The 16,531-nt window shown below is 59.5% G+C and overlaps 2 protein-coding genes across 4 annotated transcripts in view; both read left to right on the plus strand.

Moving 5' to 3' along the window:
- PALM (paralemmin) overlaps positions 1–6,307 on the plus strand; it is a 26,060-nt gene extending 19,753 nt beyond the window's left edge. For 2 of the 3 annotated variants that reach the window (XM_029217559.1, XM_029217558.1), the window contains 2 exons: positions 748–879; positions 4,191–6,307. In XM_029217559.1, the coding sequence (XP_029073392.1) occupies positions 748–879; positions 4,191–4,720 (662 nt within the window). In that variant the 3' untranslated portion in view covers positions 4,721–6,307. The remainder of the gene's footprint in view (positions 1–747; positions 880–4,190) is intronic. The other variant, XM_029217560.1, reaches the window with a different exon arrangement.
- Positions 6,308–7,885: 1,578 nt separating this feature from the next.
- On the plus strand, positions 7,886–16,244 carry MISP (mitotic spindle positioning). The gene is made up of 5 exons (XM_029218773.1): positions 7,886–7,915; positions 11,512–13,247; positions 13,807–13,937; positions 15,012–15,050; positions 15,623–16,244. Exons 2-5 carry the CDS (start codon positions 11,567–11,569, stop codon positions 15,710–15,712), a joined length of 1,941 nt encoding a protein of 646 aa, XP_029074606.1. The 5' UTR covers positions 7,886–7,915; positions 11,512–11,566; the 3' UTR covers positions 15,713–16,244.
- Positions 16,245–16,531: the final 287 nt, after the last annotated feature.

Raw genomic sequence — 16,531 nt, forward strand, 5'->3', positions numbered from 1 at the left:
TCCCCCCCCCCCCCCCCGCGCAGGGGCTGCGGAGGCACGAAAAGTGGGCCGGTTCTGGGAGTCCTGAAGGCAGCACCCAGGAATTTCCAGATGGACCGAGGAGGGGTTGTGGGAGTGGTGAGAGAGGGAGGAGGGAGAACGGAGGTGTCCTTGTGAGAAATGGGAAGACCTGGGAGGGGCAGGTTGGGAGGGGTCTTGGCCGTGGTGATGTGGGGCCCTTCATGGAGGAAGGCTGGGGACCCCAGGCAGACGATGTCTGCAGAACGGGGTCAGATGCTGGCTGTTGAGCGATGGCCTTAACGGGTTGTGACTGCATTCGTGTCCAGAGGGAATCATCCCCTCTGCACAGTGGAGCAGGTGAGAATATCGATATATCAGTAGTCGACTTAGACGTGCAGCACAGAGAACGCGGCAGTCCAGAACATTGCGGGGCGCGAGCTTGCTCACCCGCGTTCCAGTCCTGGCTGGAGTGGGCCAGGGACGCCCCTGAGTCACTGGGACAGTTCAAGGCTTTGCAGACGGGGCGGGGTGGCCGGGGTGTCCTCGGATCCCCAGCACAGGAATTCAGACCCCTCGCCCACGGGACTGGGGAGCTAGGGAAGGACGCTGAGCTGGGGGGGGCGGGGCGCGTCGAGGGCACCTGCTGCTTGGCTGTGCACTGCCGGCTCCCCTTCCTGGCTTGGCTGCAGCCCGGCGGGGGGCACATGGGCAGGTGGGCCGCGGCGTGACCCGTGCCTCTCGTGCCAGCCATGTACTCGGTGGAGATCACGGTGGAGAAGGACAAGGTGACGGGGGAGACCCGGGTGCTGTCCAGCACCACCGTGCTCCCCCGGGAGCGCCTCCCTCAGGGCATCAAGGTCTACGAGGACGAGACCAAAGGTACGCGCCCCTCCCCCGCCCCGCCACCGCCCCGCCAGAGCCTGAGGCCCAGTCCTCCCTCCATCCAAGAACCCACCTGGAGGCGTGGCCAGCGCCAGGCTGGGCTGGGGAGGCGAATCCTGAGTGGCGCCTGCTGTCCTGGGTGCTTCCCGGCCAGAGGGCCCAGCCCTTCAACCCCGATTTCACAGATAACTCATTTAAATAGTTACTGTTGTAATAAAGGCTACAAAAAAACCCAGAGGTGCGGAGGGGGCCGAGTGAGGGTCCAGCAGTGCGGGGAGGGGGCAGAGGAGGTGAGAAGGGGCACAGTGGGTATGGGGGAGCAGTGCGCCTGGTGAGGACACAGCATGTGCAAAGGCCCTGAGGTGGGATGGAGTTTGCTGGGCTGGGGAATCGAGAGGAGCCCATGCGGCTGATGCGGAGTGTCGGGGGGATGGTGAGCCTTGGCGGGGGTGGCAGGGGCCACGGTGCTGAGACCTGGTTTGGTTTTTAGGGTTCCCTCTAGCGGCTGGGAGGGGAGCAGGCTGTGGGAAATACCCACAAGGAAGCTGGGAACGGCAGGAGAGGGCAGCCTTCTGCAGAAGCTCCTGAGTGCCTGCCTCTCTCTATATATAATTCACAGAACGTAAAATTCACTTTTTTTTTTTTTTAACTAAGGAAAACTTGCCTTTAAACTGTGAAATCTGTCAGAATTTAGACAGCCATCTCATAAACATCTTGGCATTTAAACTTTTGTTTATTTTCGGCATGACCTGACGGGGGAGGGGAAATTTGGGGCAACATTTGCTGTGATGCCAGGAATAGAAGCAAACCTACCTTAGTAAAGATAACATTTTCAGAAGATGTTAAAAGTACATTTGAAGTCAAGGCAAACATTTGCTTTCTTCAGGACATGGGGTCCCCAGAGCTGGTCCCTTGAGTCAAGTATAAAATTAGCACAGCTCAGCCTCAGGGTCCATTAGTGAGTCTGTAAATGCTGCCCTCATGAGAATATGGAATTTGGAGAGAGAGGATGCAGGACGCCCGTACAATTCAGTATACAACTCAGTGGGTTTTGGAATATTCACCATGTTGTACACCCTCGCTAGCTGATTCCAGAACATTTCTGTTCCCCAAATAGAAACCCCACCCCTGCCCCATCCCCACCGTGGCAACCAGGAATCCACTCTCCATCTATGGATTTGCCTGTTCCGGACATTTGCCATCTATGGAATCACACACTGTGTGGCCTTTTATGTCTGGCCACTCTTGTTGAGCATTATGTTTTCAGGGTTCATCCATGTTTATATTTTATGGCCGAGTAATATTCCAGCGTATGGATGGACCCCGTTTTGTTTATCGAGTCATCAGTTGATGGACGTTTGGAATGTTTCCACCTTTCGGTTTTATGCTATACAAGTTTTCGTGGGGGCGTATGTCTTCGCTTCTCTTGGGTGATACCTAGGCATGGAACTGCTGGGTCACGTGGGGACTCTAGGTTTAACCGTTTGAGGAACTGCTGGGGTGTTTTCCACAGCGGCTGCACCATTTTACTTTCCCACCAGCCGTGCGTTAGGGTTCCAATTTCTCCACATCCTCAACAACCCTCATTATTGACCATTTTTAAATTGTTATTATTATTATTGCCATCCTAGTGGGTGTGAAGTGGTATCTCACTGTGGTTTTGATTCCCAAAGCCCTGTGTTCTTAGAGGTTCAGGCCTCTGGGATATCCAGGATGCTATCAAAGGGGTCTTGTCACAGCCCAGCTCTGCTGTAATTTGGGGGCATCGACCCAAGTAGAATCCCAGCTCCAGTTCTCACGGGCTGTGTGGTTCCTGGGCATGTCCCAGCTGCCCCATTTCCTGGACAAGGGTGAGACCGCAGAGGGCCAAGGAGCAGAGATGTCTGTGCTCACAGAAGGTCCTCACCTTGGCCGCTGAGCCCTGCCTGGCCCAACCCCTGGGGATTCAGGACCCGCCAGACTGGACTCTGGTTGCTTAGCTATGGGAAGGCGATCCATTTCCATGGCAACCAAGGGCTCGGATTCCTACCTTGGGGCAGTGGCCAGTGGGAAATACCTAGCTTGGGTCTGTGTGACCTGGGCACACCCCACCCTCTGGGCCTCGAGCCCAAAGTCACTGCAAGGCCTTGATGCATGGACGCCCCTCCCCAGGGATTTGGAAACTGAGAGTGGAAAGCACTTTCCTTCTGGCCAGAAGCCAGAGACTGGCCAACCCTGAACCTTGGCCTGGGAGGAGGCGAGTCCCTGGGGTGTCCAGTGTGTCCCTCCCTCCATGCTAAGCAGCTGGGCAGCTGTGTTTCTAGAAGGGCTGTGATCTGGGGCTGGCATCAGACCACAGCTGGGACTCCTCCCGGGTGCCGAAGTCCGGTCCTCAGAGACTGTAACACAGGTTAGAAAATGACACATCAGCGGGACACGGGTGACAAAAGCCAGAGAGATTGGAAAATACACTTAACAAGCTTGACTGCACATATAAAACTCTGCCCAGTGGAGAATACACATTCTTTTCAAACAAGGGTGGAGCATTTTCAGAAAGTGACCATGTCCTGTTACAAGGTTGTATCTTACACTCTGTTTTCCTGGACCACAGTCCCCCGCTCCCCCAAATTTAAAAACACTCTTCTAAATAAATCTTGGCTTAAAGAGGTAATCAGTCAAAATGGAAATTATAAGATATTTACACTTGAAACAGAACGACATAAAGTAATCCATGAACTGCAGCCGAAACAGAGCTCAGAGGAAAATGTATAGACTTCGGGGCATTTACTAGAAAACAAGAAAGATGGGTGAATGAACTAAACTTTAATTCAGGATCGTCCACATGAGCTCAAGGAAGGAGGAAATCAGAATCCCCGCAAGTCCTCATGAAAGGAATGCCTAGACTGGTAGAAAGAGCAGGGTCCGGCCGCAGCCGGCCGTGTGACGTGGGGCTAGTTAACTACCCTTCTCTGAACTCCATTTTCTCCGTCTTTGCGATGGAAAAAAACAGACCTGCTTTGCAAGGTAATCACCTGGGAGCAAGTTGACTGGGGAATATGGAAATGCTTCAAACTGCGAGACAATAAAATCCCAATTCATTTATTCTTCCTTGGTTTCTAACACATGCTTTTGTGCCTATAAATTTTCCTCTGTGCACCAATTTGCCTGTGCCCACAGATTCCCATAGGAGCTTCAATTGTCAATTGGCTCCAAAGGTGTAATTTAGTTTATGATTCCCCTTTAGCCTAGAGGTGGCTCTTAGCCTTGCCAGGCCTCCCCTCCTGTCTGGGAACCTGCTCACTCTCTCCTTCTCTCCCCCCACATGCCAGTGGTCCACGCCGTGGACGGCACGGCGGAGAATGGGATTCACCCGCTGAGCTCCTCTGAGGTGGACGAACTCATCCACAAGGCGGACGAGGTCACGCTGAGTGAGGCAGGGTCTGCGGCCGGGTCAGCAGAGCCCCGGGGGCCGTCGGAGGAGGCAGTCCGTACCACGCCGTCCAGGCGGGAGATCACTGGAGTTCAGGCCCAGCCCGGCGAGGCCACGTCAGGCCCTCCCGGCATCCAGCCGGGCCAGGAGCCCCCAGTCACCATGATCTTCATGGGCTACCAGAATGTAGAGGATGAGGCCGAGACCCAGAAGGTGCTGGGCTTGCAGGACACCATCACCGCAGAGCTGGTGGTCATTGAGGACGCGGCCGAGCCCAAGGAGCCTGCCCCGCCCAATGGCAGTGCGGCCGAGCCCCCTGCCACCGAGGGCTCCAGGGAAGAGAACCAGGTGGGGCTCGAGGCCCCTGCCAGCGACCCCCAGGACCTCGACATGAAGAAGCAGCGCTGTAAATGCTGCTCCATTATGTGACCCACCCGGACCCCCAGACCCCGGCCCCACCCTCCACACCAGACACCCACACAGCCCGGCCCTCCTGGCGCCCGTCCACCCTCCACCCACAATCACGGGCCCAGGACATGCTGTGTCTTCACACGTTCCTTCTGAGTTTTCTTTCACCGGAAAGAGAGGGACAGGGGTTCCCCCCTCCCGTCACCCCCCCACACACCCTAAACCACTGAGCCGTGTACCCACGCCTGGTAGGAGAGACACGGACACACCCGCTTCTCCCCAAACGAGGGCCCCCCATGTCACGGCAGCTCCACAGATGCGGCTCTTGCCCACAGCGGTCCTGGCTGGTGTGACCTGGAGCCTCAAAGCAGCCCCAGGCCAGCCCACCTCCCTCTGGGCCTCCTGCCTGTGCCTTCCTGCCACCTCCAATGAGGTCCCTGAGGGGACACCCTGCCGGAGAGGGGTCCCGGGAGCCAGGGGTTCTGGGGGCCTGCTCTGTCTCCACTCAGCCTCTGGAAGTGGGGGGGGCGTTCCCTGGCCAAGGCGCTGGGTCCACATCTCGGGCAGTTGGGCTGAGGCTGTGCCTCTTTGGGGAGCCCAAGCTCGAGGTCTTGGAATGGAGTACGGGCCCCGCTGGACACCCCAGCCTGATGTGCCCCTCCCCCCAATGCTCTGTGTGGGCGCAGCCAGTGGACGATGCAACCTGGGAAGGGGGAACCCTGAGGATATGCCACCCACTCAGGAGGGGCGTGACCGCTGTGCTGTCTCCTGGCCGGGCTGGGCCGGGGGTTTTCGAGCTGCCTCCTGAACAAGGCAGGGCCACGTGAGCCCCTTTATGTCCTGAGCTCCCACCCCCTCTGGGCCCTCCTTCCTCCTGGTGCTAATTCAGGGACCCTGGGGGATTGCCCCTGGTCTGGCCCGGCCCCTTCTCCAGCCTGCTTGGACCAGGGTCCTGGGTCTCCCCACCCGTACCCGAGAGATCAGGCCCACCGCCAGCTCTGCTGGGCTTGGCTCATTCTGGGCAGTGGAGGGGGGCACACCGCCTGGGACAGGGAGCTTCCCCTGGGTTGCAGCTGGAGACCCCCATTTGCTTCCCAGCCTGATGTGCGCCTGCCCCCCTCTCACTGGAAGCGGTGAGGGGTGAGGGGCTCCCCTCCTGGGGGCAGCTGACACCTAGATGTACAGACACGTCTCCTTGGTTGCAGCCACACTCGTCCCCAGAGGCACATTAGTGCACATGCTCACAGGCCCTCTCGTGTGGGCTGTGGATGACCAGGCCCCATCTCGGCCCCTCCCCTAGGGACCTGCAGCCTGGTGCCCAGGGCCCAGGCTGCCCCCCACCTCAGCAGGGTGGGTGCAGGGGCCGCCCTGGACCGCAGCCTGGGTCCCCATCTCGGCTCTGCCCCTGGGTGGCTGGGATGAGAGGCCCTCTCTGAGGTGACCCTGAGCAGTGGCCATGGAACCCCCCCTTCCTCCTCGACTCCACCTGAGTCCTCGAGCTGTGAGCCTCCGCTGAAGTGCCCTTGCTGCCCGCTCTGCTTTCAATGTGTGATGAGGCCCCAATGTTCTTGACTTTCCCAGAGACGCAAATAAACAGTGTGAACAGCCCCAGGGCCTGGAGTTCTTGGATTTCACCTGCGTGGGGAGGGTACGGCCAGGCCAGGGGGTAGGGCGCTGCCGGTGTAAGGCTCACAGAGCCCAGGGAGCTGGTTTCTCCCGTCTGCGGCCCACGCATCCCTCAGGCCCACCCCAGTGCTGCGGGTGAGGGTGGGCATCTGAGCTGCACCTGGGCAGGTAAGGCCTGGAGGTAAGGGGGCAGCTTCCGGTGGCAGGCCTTCCTTTCTGTTTCCTGTGGAGCCCTCGGGTTCCACACCTGGTCCACCCCATCCTTTGGCTTTGAGGCTGCCCCTTGCTGGGATCACAGCCCCCGGGAGACAGACACCCCTAAGCTCTGCCGAGAAGTCAGTCCCTGGGAAATGGGTGGGGACACGGGGAGGAAGCATTTATGGGGGCTGCCACCCCTGCTTCTATCTCACTATGTGATCTGGGTGGGAGGAGTGGCTGCTCCCTCTGGGCCTCGGTTTGCCCACCTGTACAGTGGGCTGTGTGAACCCTGAGGGGGAGGCCGCCCCAGTCTGGGAGCAGGAGAGTGAGTCCTCACCTTCACAGTGCCACTCAACATGCTGGATGACCCAGTCTCTGCCCTTTCCCCCCATGAGCAGCCCTGCCAGATTTGGAGCTGGGGGCCCATTGGATGGAAGAAGAGGCTGAGGTTCAGAGGGGTCCCACAGTCAGCCAAGGGGCAGGTCAGGACAGAGCCCTAGCCCGGGGGACGGAAGCCCCATCCACTGTGTCCCCTCCCCCATTGACTGACCACTGTGCCCAGTGGCCTGACTTTCCCACAGACACTGGGTTCCATGGCTCTGGCAGGTCCTCTGCACCTCGACCAAGAATCAGGACAGCCAAGCACCTGGGACACCCACCACCCTTTTCGAGCCTCCGTGCCTCCCTCTGTCAGTGGGGCCCGGGCCCTGCCCATCCCAACGCTTTCTGGTGCCTTTATGTCCTCATTTGGCCCTTTATGTAGAAGTGGGCTGGGGGCATCTCCCAGCCCTGTGATGTCCCCATTTCCCAGAGGAGGAAACAGAGGCTCAGAATGGTTAAGTGGGATTTGAACCCAGGCCCAGCTGAACGACCCCAGAGACTAGGAAGCTGGGCTGGTCCCAGAAAGGAGCTCTCTGGGGAAATGGCCCCAAAGGGTAGGTTAAGCCAGGTGGCACAGTGGGGGTTTGGACTTGAACCCCCCCCCCCCCCCCCCGAGAAACAGCAGCTGGTTCGTGGACCAGCCATGTGACCCTGGGCAAGGGACAGCGTCTCTCTGAGCTAAGCTGAGAGGTGATGGGAAAGCCAGACGGCAGCTGGAAGGTTTCTGGGTGAGTTCTGGCTGCAACTTTGTGGGCTGGGGGCCCCTGGGGCCCGAGGGGCCGTACACCATGGGCGTGGTGCCTGCCCTCTACTCTGTGGTGTCGCCTTTCTCCTCCTCCTCTGGACTTTGTTTCTTGAGCCCAGGTGGGGCCTGGGAGGAGGGGGTGCACCTGCTTCACGGGGCGGGGCTCTGTCCCCTGGCAACCTGGGGCAGGGCGGGGCTGGGAGGCCCCTGTGCTGTCCACAGAGTCAGAGCCAGGCTTGGAGGCTGCTGAGGCTCAGAGCCGAGAGGTGAGTCTGGGGAAATGGGGGGGGGCGGGATGGACGCAAGGCTTGGGCGGGCGGGGGTCCTGAGTGGGGTGGGCTCTTCTTTTGGCATGGGCGTTTGTGTGCCAGCGGCACCATCTGCTCACCGGCGGGGCCTTCAGGGTACAGGGAGGGAGCCCCCAGCCCCCCCCTCAGCCCCCCCCAGACTCAGTGGGGTCCCAGGGGCTGGCGGGGGCCTCCCCTCGCTCTGTACCCGCTGGCTGGCTCTGAGGCCAGGTCTGTGCGCTTCCCACGCTGCACCCGCCCAGGGGAGCAGAGGCCCATCCCTGAACTTTGCCAGGTCCCCAGTCTCCACCCGGGGCTTCAGGACCCCAAATCCAAGGGGCCTTGATCTCTGACCCTCTAAGTGAGGGGCCTGACCGGCACCCCCAGGGCCAGAGGCACAGGGGCCCCACTGGTTCTGGGAATTCTGGAGCTTTCTGGGGAGACGCTTAGCACCAGCCAGAGCCCTGCTTGGAGAGGCCTTGAACAGCCTACAACCCTCCCGTGGGATCGGAGGGCTCATAGGAGGGGGGTGGGGCAGTCAGCGTGGGGAGGTGTCCAGCCTCTGGGAGGGCAGCTGGGATCCTGTGGGGCCGGTTCAGAGACTTGGCCCAGTGTCCAGGTGTGTCCAGGGGTTGGGCCTCTGCCAGCCAGGGTCCCGGAGACTGTAGCCCCGAGTGACGGAAGAAGCCCAGGAGCCCATCCCTGCTGTGTGGCCTGCCCTGTCTGAGCCCCAGGCCCCTCCAGCAGGCCTTTGCCCAAGGGCAGGAGGCCAGTCGCGGTGATGAGGAAGCAGGTGTGTGGCACCAGGGGCCATAAACCCAGTTTCAGTTTTGGTATCAACAGGCTACAAAGTTGGGGCTGGGGAGGAGCCATCCAGGGGGGCTTCCTGGAGGAGGAGGTGGTGACTACCTGGCTTCAGAACCTGTTGCTCTGTCACTCCCTGGTGTGACCCCTCTCTGGGCCTCGGTTTCCTCTGCTATATGTTGGGGAGAAGAATGGTTCCCCTCGTCACAGGCTCTTATGAGAGGCAAAAAAGCTGCCGGTGTGAGATGCCCAATTACGAGGATCCCACCAGGAGCTGGGAGGCTCTGAGCGCTATTACTACTCATTTGCACAGAGTCCACGAAGCCTCCAAGAGGGTGTTTCTCCCCGAGGGTTTCTCTGCACCAGGCACCCACTCAGGCCTCCTTGATCCTCCCCACACCCGGCGGTGGGGTCAGCAACATCCCACTTTACAGACAGGGAGACTGAGGCTTTTTGAGAGGGAATGTCTGCCCCAAGGTCACTTCGAGATCAGTGGTGGATCCAGGGTATAAATAATAACGTCAGCCACTGCCGTGAAAGCATTTATCGAGCGCCTACTGTATACCAGGGACAGGGTGCCAAGTCTTCATGGCAGCCCTTCGTGGTAGCAGCTGCGTGCTCTGGACTCTACCTACTGTCCAGGTGTGGACACTGAGGTCGGAAGGGAGACTTGCCCAAGGACGCAGGCTAGGGGGACCCCACCCCACTGACCTCAGTGAATCACCCAGAAGGAATGGGCTGAGGAAGGAGCAGTCCCCCACACTGCCCCACCCACAGGCAGACTTGACACCCTCTGGGCGTGCGGTTCTTTTTCCCGGAATGTGGCTTATAAATCCTGCCGGGGGAGCCTCTGGCCCCGCACTAGGCAAATGGTTCTGAGTCAGTCCTGCCACACCTGCCCTCCGAGGGGAGCTGCAGGGCGCGGGCACCAGACCTGCCGTCCAGGGTGGGCTGGGGCTGGAGGGGTGGTCTGGAGGGGCATCCGGGTCTGGGCTAGAATGAGCCCAAACCCTGGGCCCTGAGCACCCAGAGTGAGAGTCGGCCACTGCGTACCTGCTGTGTACCAGACTCCGGGCTGAGGGAGGGGGTGCTCACCTGGCCCACTGGGAGGGAGAGAGTGTCCTGGCTGATGGCTTCAGGTGGGAGGTGACAGGCCTTAAATATAACCTTCTCCCTTCAAAGAGATGTGCACCCCCAGCCACTTTCATCATTGGGACAGAGGCTCTGCCCGCTTGGCTGGGATTTATTACCCAAGCCTGCTTGTTTTTTAATATTGTTTTCTTAATTATAGTCTCAATATTTGAAAGATTGCGTGATACTGCGTTAGGTGTAACATGGTTCCCCATGATCGACTTCATGTTCAGGGAGGGTCTGCATTTTTCTTTTTAAAACTATGTTTAGCCTTTACAAGCAAGTTGGTGTAAAAATGCAGCGATGGACCCAATAGCTCTGGTGGCACCAGGGGGCCAAGGCCGGGGGACCATGGTTGCTTGAGGAGTTGAGTTCCTTTCCTCAGCTGTAAAACGGTGGCGCCACACTGTGCTGGGCTGGGTACACACAGGATGATCAGGCCACAGGTTCTGAGGGTGGGGACAATCTGGGGGGGGGGGGGGTGCTCCCTGGAGGAGGTGTCCTGTAGGCTGTAGCTAAGAAGGCTGTGGAGGAACAGAAATAAGGGTCGTTCTGGCACAGGGAGGAGGAAGAGGGTCGACCTTGGGGTCTGGTGCCTGCAGAGTTTGGGGGTTTGGCCTGAGGCCGGATGGTGGTCTTGAGAGCCCTGGGCAGGGTGTGAGGATGCCAGGAGTCACAGAGGTGTGAGAGCAAGTGCCGGGCCTTCACGACGGCTCCTGGAGCTGTGCTCAGAGGGAGCCGGGACTCTTGGGAGGGGGGCTGGGCCCCCTGGAGCACTGGGTCAGGGTATCGCCCGGCCCAGCGGGACAAGGTCCAAGGCGCTCCTTAGCCCAGCCTGGCTTTATGGTGCCGAGGAGAAGGATTGTCTGGGATGGGACAAGGTGTCCTGCTGGACAGGTGCAGGAGAGAGAACCAGGCTGTGGGAGTCTGCTCGTCACCACCCCTCTCTGGGTCTCAGTTTCCCCACTTGACCTCCCCAAGAGAGGGGCAGGCCCACTGGGCTCATCTGTAAATGTCAGGTGGAAAAAATCACAGAAGGAACCTCAGGGTGTGTGTGCCCCGGGAGAGAGGCTGTCTAGGGGTGGCCCTGGGTCTGGAAGCGGTGAACTGGGTGGAAGGCTTACCCTGCAGGGTGTGCAGTGTCTGGCAGAGGAGGTGGGAGGGGTACCTGCAAATGTTAGACACACAGGAGCCGAGTTGTTGGGTCAGTACAGGGGCACCTAGGGATTCAGGTGTGGCTGGATCCAGGAGCTCAAACAAAGTTTTTAGGATGCTGTGTTAGGATTGGGGGTGCTCCTAAGCAAGGTGCGTCCACAAGAGGACACATATGGCCCCCCAACAGCTCTCGGCCTCATCCAACCAGCCTAATAAGCCCAGCGGGAAGAGGGTCCAATTTTCCACGTTAATTGCAAAGTCCCAGGATTTCATGTCATTGGCCAGGTTGCGTCACATGTCCATCCCTGAAGCAATCGCAGAGGCCAAAGGGTGGAATGTTCTGATTGGCAGGGCTGGGTCACCTACCCTTCCCTGGGCCAGTCACAGAGGCCACTTGACCAGGACTTTGCCCTTGAAGGGAGTGGGATTGCACCTCCCCCCAGGTGCTCTGACCTGGTGACTGACATGTCTTTCTCTTCCCTCAGTGAGCCCAGATCTTCTCCACCCTGGGATCCTCTGGTGGGCAGAGACCCCAAGAACATGGACCGAGTGACCAGATACCCCATCTTCAGCATCCCCCACTCACCCCGTGTGGCCGGCATGGCCTTCAAAGGCGACACCAGCTACTCGTTTGAGCTGGTGGACGTGAGGTCCGTGGCCAGAGGCTGGGGCCAGGATGAGCCAGTGGCATGGCCTGCTGACCACGAGGCCTCTCTGGAAATGGTGCAGACGGGGACATCCCTCAGCCTGCGTGTCTTCCCCGGCCGGCTGGCCCCACAGCTGCCCTGCCCGGAGGACAATGAGATGGAGGTGAAGGCCTACCACCTGGAGGCTGGGGACACCCCGCCCTGGCGGCCATGTGACCTGGAGTGGGAACGCCGGGTGGTCATTCAGGACCAGGCGGTCAGGAAGAGCGGCACGGTGGCCATGCTCCATGGCACCCCTGACCACGGGGAGCCCAGGAGCCCCGGCCGCCCGCAGTCCACGCCCCTGGAGGAGAACATGATTGACACAGAGCAGATCGACTTCCTGGCAGCCAGGCGGCAGTTCCTGAGCCTGGAGCAGAGGAGCGCTCCACCCGGGGCGGCCCACGCCTGTGCGGGGGTTCCTCGGATCCCACCACCTGGGGCCAGCCAGGCCTCCAAGGCCCTGAACGGGCCACCCCTGGTCAATGGGTATGTCGTCCCAGTCAAGCCTCAGGAGAAGGAGGTGGTCACGGACGAGAAGAGGGTCCACGGTTTGCCCGCCAGGTCTGCTGCCCGAGCCTCGGATGACCCTGGTTCCTGGTCCCAAGAGGGGTCCCCGGAACCCGCCAAGGAGACGCCCATTGAGCGGGAGATCCGGCTGGCCCAGAAGCGGGAGGCAGACCTCCGGGAGCAGCGGGGGCTGCAACGGGCGGCCAGCCAGCAGGAGCTGCTGGAGATCCCGGCCAGGCCGCTGCTGAGCAAGGCGAGCCTGGCCGCGGCCCCGCGGCCGCACAGGGGGCGCCCGTCGCTCTACGTGCAGCGGGACATTGCTCAGGGGTCACAGCGCGAGGAGGACCACCGGCGCGAGGGCCTGCAGGTGGGCCGGGCGTCCACATCCGACTGGTTCTCCGAAGGCCCCCAGCCCATTCTCAGGAGAGTCCACAGCTCAGACTCCATCCTCAGCCCGACCCCAGATGCCAGCGCAGCCAGCCCCACACCAGAGGTGAGGAAGGTGAACCGCATCCCACCTGATGCCTACCAGCCATACCTGAGCCCCCGGATGGCCCCGGGAGAATCCCCAGCCTTCCACACCTACCGCAAGCCCAGCGGTCTCTCTGCCGATGAGGCCAGGCCTGTGGGCTCTCCAAAGGCCACAGGGTCTCGGAGGCATCCCTCGGGATCCTCTGCAAAGCCTGCAAGCACAAAGCAGGAGCCTCCCCGGGGACCCCTGTGTGCCAACAGGGGTGTCGTGCGATGGGAGTACTTCCGCCTGCGTCCCCTGAGGTTCGGGGTCCCGGATGAGCCTGAGAAAGCTGAGGCCCCCCGAGTTTGGGGCTGGGAGGTGGCTGGGGCCCCGGCACTGAGGCTACAGAAGTCCCAGTCATCAGAGCTGCTGGAGAGGGAGGTGGAGAGTGTCCTGCGGCGGGAGCGCGAGGTGGCTGACGAGCGGCGGAGCGCTCTGTACCCTGAGGTCTTCTCCCCACCTCCTGACGAGTTCTGTGACCAAGATTCCAGGAGCTCCTCCCGCGCATCTGGTGAGGCAGGGTCCTGGGAAGGGCTGCTTTGCTCAGAGTCTCAAAAGTTGGAGCAGAGGAGGGTGGCATGAGGAGTGTGAGGGTGCCAGGAGAGGCTGGGGGTTGGGGGGCATCTGGGGGACTTCGTCTACTACCCCGGTTGGCTGGTCTGTCTGCTTAAGCAGTAGCTTTTGGAGAAATAACTTTGCCTTGGGCTTTTTCTTTATGCATTTGGACACTTTGTTGTTAGGTGCATAAAGGTTTACAGATGTCCTAGCCTCTTGGTCAATTGCTCCTTTTCTGTCAAGGCAAAATACCCGCCGTGTGACTTTTAATGTCTTTCTCCTTGTGTGGTCGGCTCATCTGTGGATCCAGTTTCTCCTAACTGGCTATGTTGGTCGCTCTGTCTATCAGTTTTTGCAACCTGCTGTCTGCTCTGTCTGTCCATTCACCCACCTCCTTAACTGGTCCAGCCTCTTAGCCAGACTCTGTGTCTCTTGGGCTGGGGTCTGACGAATTTTCTGCCCTCAGGAGACCCTGGGATCCTCCCTGACGCCCTTTCTTTCCTCCCCTACCCCAGGCATCACGGGCAGCTACTCGGTGTCTGAGTCACACTTTTTCACCCCCATCCACCTGCGCTCCGGCCCGGTGTGGACGGCAGAGGCCCCAGCTGAGGATGCTCCCAGGCAGAGAAAGACGAATGAGCAGCGGGTGAGTCTCGAGCCCTGCCATGCACTTGGAGGCCTGGACAAGGTCTGACACTCCCCATTAGGGCCAGGGAAGGTCAGGCAAGGCTCAAGTGTGAGCTGGGTTTGACACCTGCCTCCCTCACCGCCCTGCCCGTGACTGTGCGCCTGTGTCCCCCACACATGTGGTGCACGATGGGTAAACTGGGCCTCTCTTCATGTCTGGGCCACATAAGCAGGGTCCCCACCATGAGGTTGTCCCCCTGAGCCAAAGGCTGAGAGGCAGCTCTGCTTGGAGGAGGAGAGCTGTGGCAATCTCTCAAAAGCACCCTTATTATTTTCATGTGTTTATTACCATCATTGTTATTTCTGATTATTATCCACAGCTCATGAGGGATGTCTCAGAGCTCTGCACGCACTGTGCTTTTAACACCCTGGAGGGATGTTCTGTGGCCCATTCTCTGGAGAAAGCTGTAGTCGCCTATGCCCAGGGTCATACAGTCTGAGCTCCCAAGCCAGGACTTGAACCCAGGCCTGACTCCAAACCCCACATTCATAACCATGAGGCCCTCTCCTCCCTGGGTGGGTATTGTTGACACCATGGAGAATAACACCAACTCCAGCCTCGCCAATCTGGTGCTCAGAGATTGGCCCAGAGGTTTGGGGCAGAGTGGAGCCCAGGGGCCTGGGTTCAAGTCCCAGCCCTGCAGCTTGCCAGCGGTGTGATGGGCAAGACCCTACTCCTCTCTGACCCTCAGTCTCCTCCTCTGTAAAATGAGCATGATAATAAGAACAGCGCCCTTCCAACCTTAGAGTAGGGCCTGGCCACGGCAGGAGCTCCATAAATGTCAACTGTCTTTATTACGATGACGTTTACAAAGAGAAAACAGTTGCAAATGATGGACCAAGGCTTCACTGAGGAGGGCAGCATGGTGGATGGCTTTGAGTTTGGGGTGATTGGGGGGACCACGGTGGGCAGGGAAGACCTTCCCTTCTGCCCCAAGTGGTGACTGAGGGGGCTGTGCATTGAGTCCAGGGGGGCTCTGGGGTGGGCAGGGCTAGAGGGCCCTGGGGGCTGACATATGTTCCTTTCCTGTAGTATGCCGGCATCAACCCCACTGACCAAGTCAACTCGGAGGTGAGTGTGCTCCTGGGGGCGAGGACCTGAGCCTTTCCCTCCCACATCTCTGCCCCCTGCCCTATTGCATCAGGGCCCTCAGAAGCCTTTCTTCTGGGTGTGGGGACTTCCCTGGATATCTTCTTGATTGATGGTGTCTGCCTGAGGTGGATTTTTCTGTGACCTGCTTTTGATGCCTGTCATGAGCATAGATTGTGGAAAGAGGTTCCATGTGCCGCCTCTTTACCAGATGGCTTTGGGGCTGACTTGGCCCAAGACAGGGGCATTTTCTTTGAGGGAGGCATTTCATCTGAGATGCGTAGAAGGCCAGCTACCTCAGTGGATTTGTGGAATACATTTGTGACCCTCTTTGAGCTGAGTCCAAAATGCCAGACCCGGGCATTTCCCTACTGTGGAGCTCAGCATGAGTTAACACATTCCTTGGCACTATTACTAGGAGTAGAGGGTCTGGAACAGAGGAGGGGATGGTCCTGCTTTACCCCTGCTCTAGGCCTCTCCTATGGGTTAGCAGCGTGGGGAGCTGTTTTGGGGGCGTTAGGACCCCGATGGGGACTTCGTGCCTCCTCTTGCAGGTCTTGGAGGCCACACGGGTAACCCGCCACAAGAACGCCATGGCGGAGCGCTGGGAAGCCCGGATCTATGCCAGCGAGGATGAGGATTGAGCCTGGGGCCGGGCGCCCACCCCCTGCCCTGGGCCCTGGGCCCTGGGAACTGCGGACCGTCCTGAGCCCCCGCCTTAGGACATAGGTTCCTCTTTAAATCCAGATCCAAGAACCTCAAATCTCATGCTGCCAAGCCCAAGGGTGGACGCACTTTTGGGCTTGAGGTTTTTCTTTACCGCTTTTCTTTTCCTGCAGAAATCGTTGTGCTTTCTGGGTCAAAAGCTGGGGATGACTCCTTCTGCCCCTATGATGTTGCCAAACGCTCTTGGGTCCGGGGAAGAAGGAGACCGAATCCCCCACCTCCAGATGTAATTGTTCCCGCTGGTCTGAGAGGGGAGACGCTCAGCTCCTTCCTCTGGGACATCCCAATCTAACAGGGGAGACCTGCCCTGCTCCAGCCCTGGGAAACCTCCAGTCTGAGGGCCAGCCCCGGGCAGAGAAAAGGGCTCGACTTGGGGTCTGAAGGGGGTCCTTCTGTCCCCCCATGAAATAAAGCAGCTGCGGGGCCGTCCCCCGCCTGGTGTGGTCGGCCGCCCTGGACCTCTCCCTCCCCCTCTGCCTGCTTCACTTCTCTGGGTGACGTCACTGCCCCCAGGGCTGCTGCTTCCTGACTCTGCCCCTGCCCCTGCCCCACCCAGGCTGTCCCCCACATCCCTGAGTGTAGTATACAGAAGGTGCTCAAGCAGTGCTTGTTCAGTGAGCAAGTGACCGTCTCAGTTCTCCCACGTGGCCCCATCAGTCATGCTCGGAGCACTAATTAAGCGCTTGCTGAGTCACCAGCCCTTCTGGCTTCAGGGGAAGTTGGAGGGGTCTTTAGTT

The sequence above is a fragment of the Monodon monoceros genome, unplaced genomic scaffold (genome assembly GCF_005190385.1).
Source record: "Monodon monoceros isolate NGI ecotype Baffin Bay Population unplaced genomic scaffold, NGI_Narwhal_1 Super_Scaffold_12, whole genome shotgun sequence".
NCBI classification, from domain to species: domain Eukaryota; kingdom Metazoa; phylum Chordata; class Mammalia; order Artiodactyla; family Monodontidae; genus Monodon; species Monodon monoceros.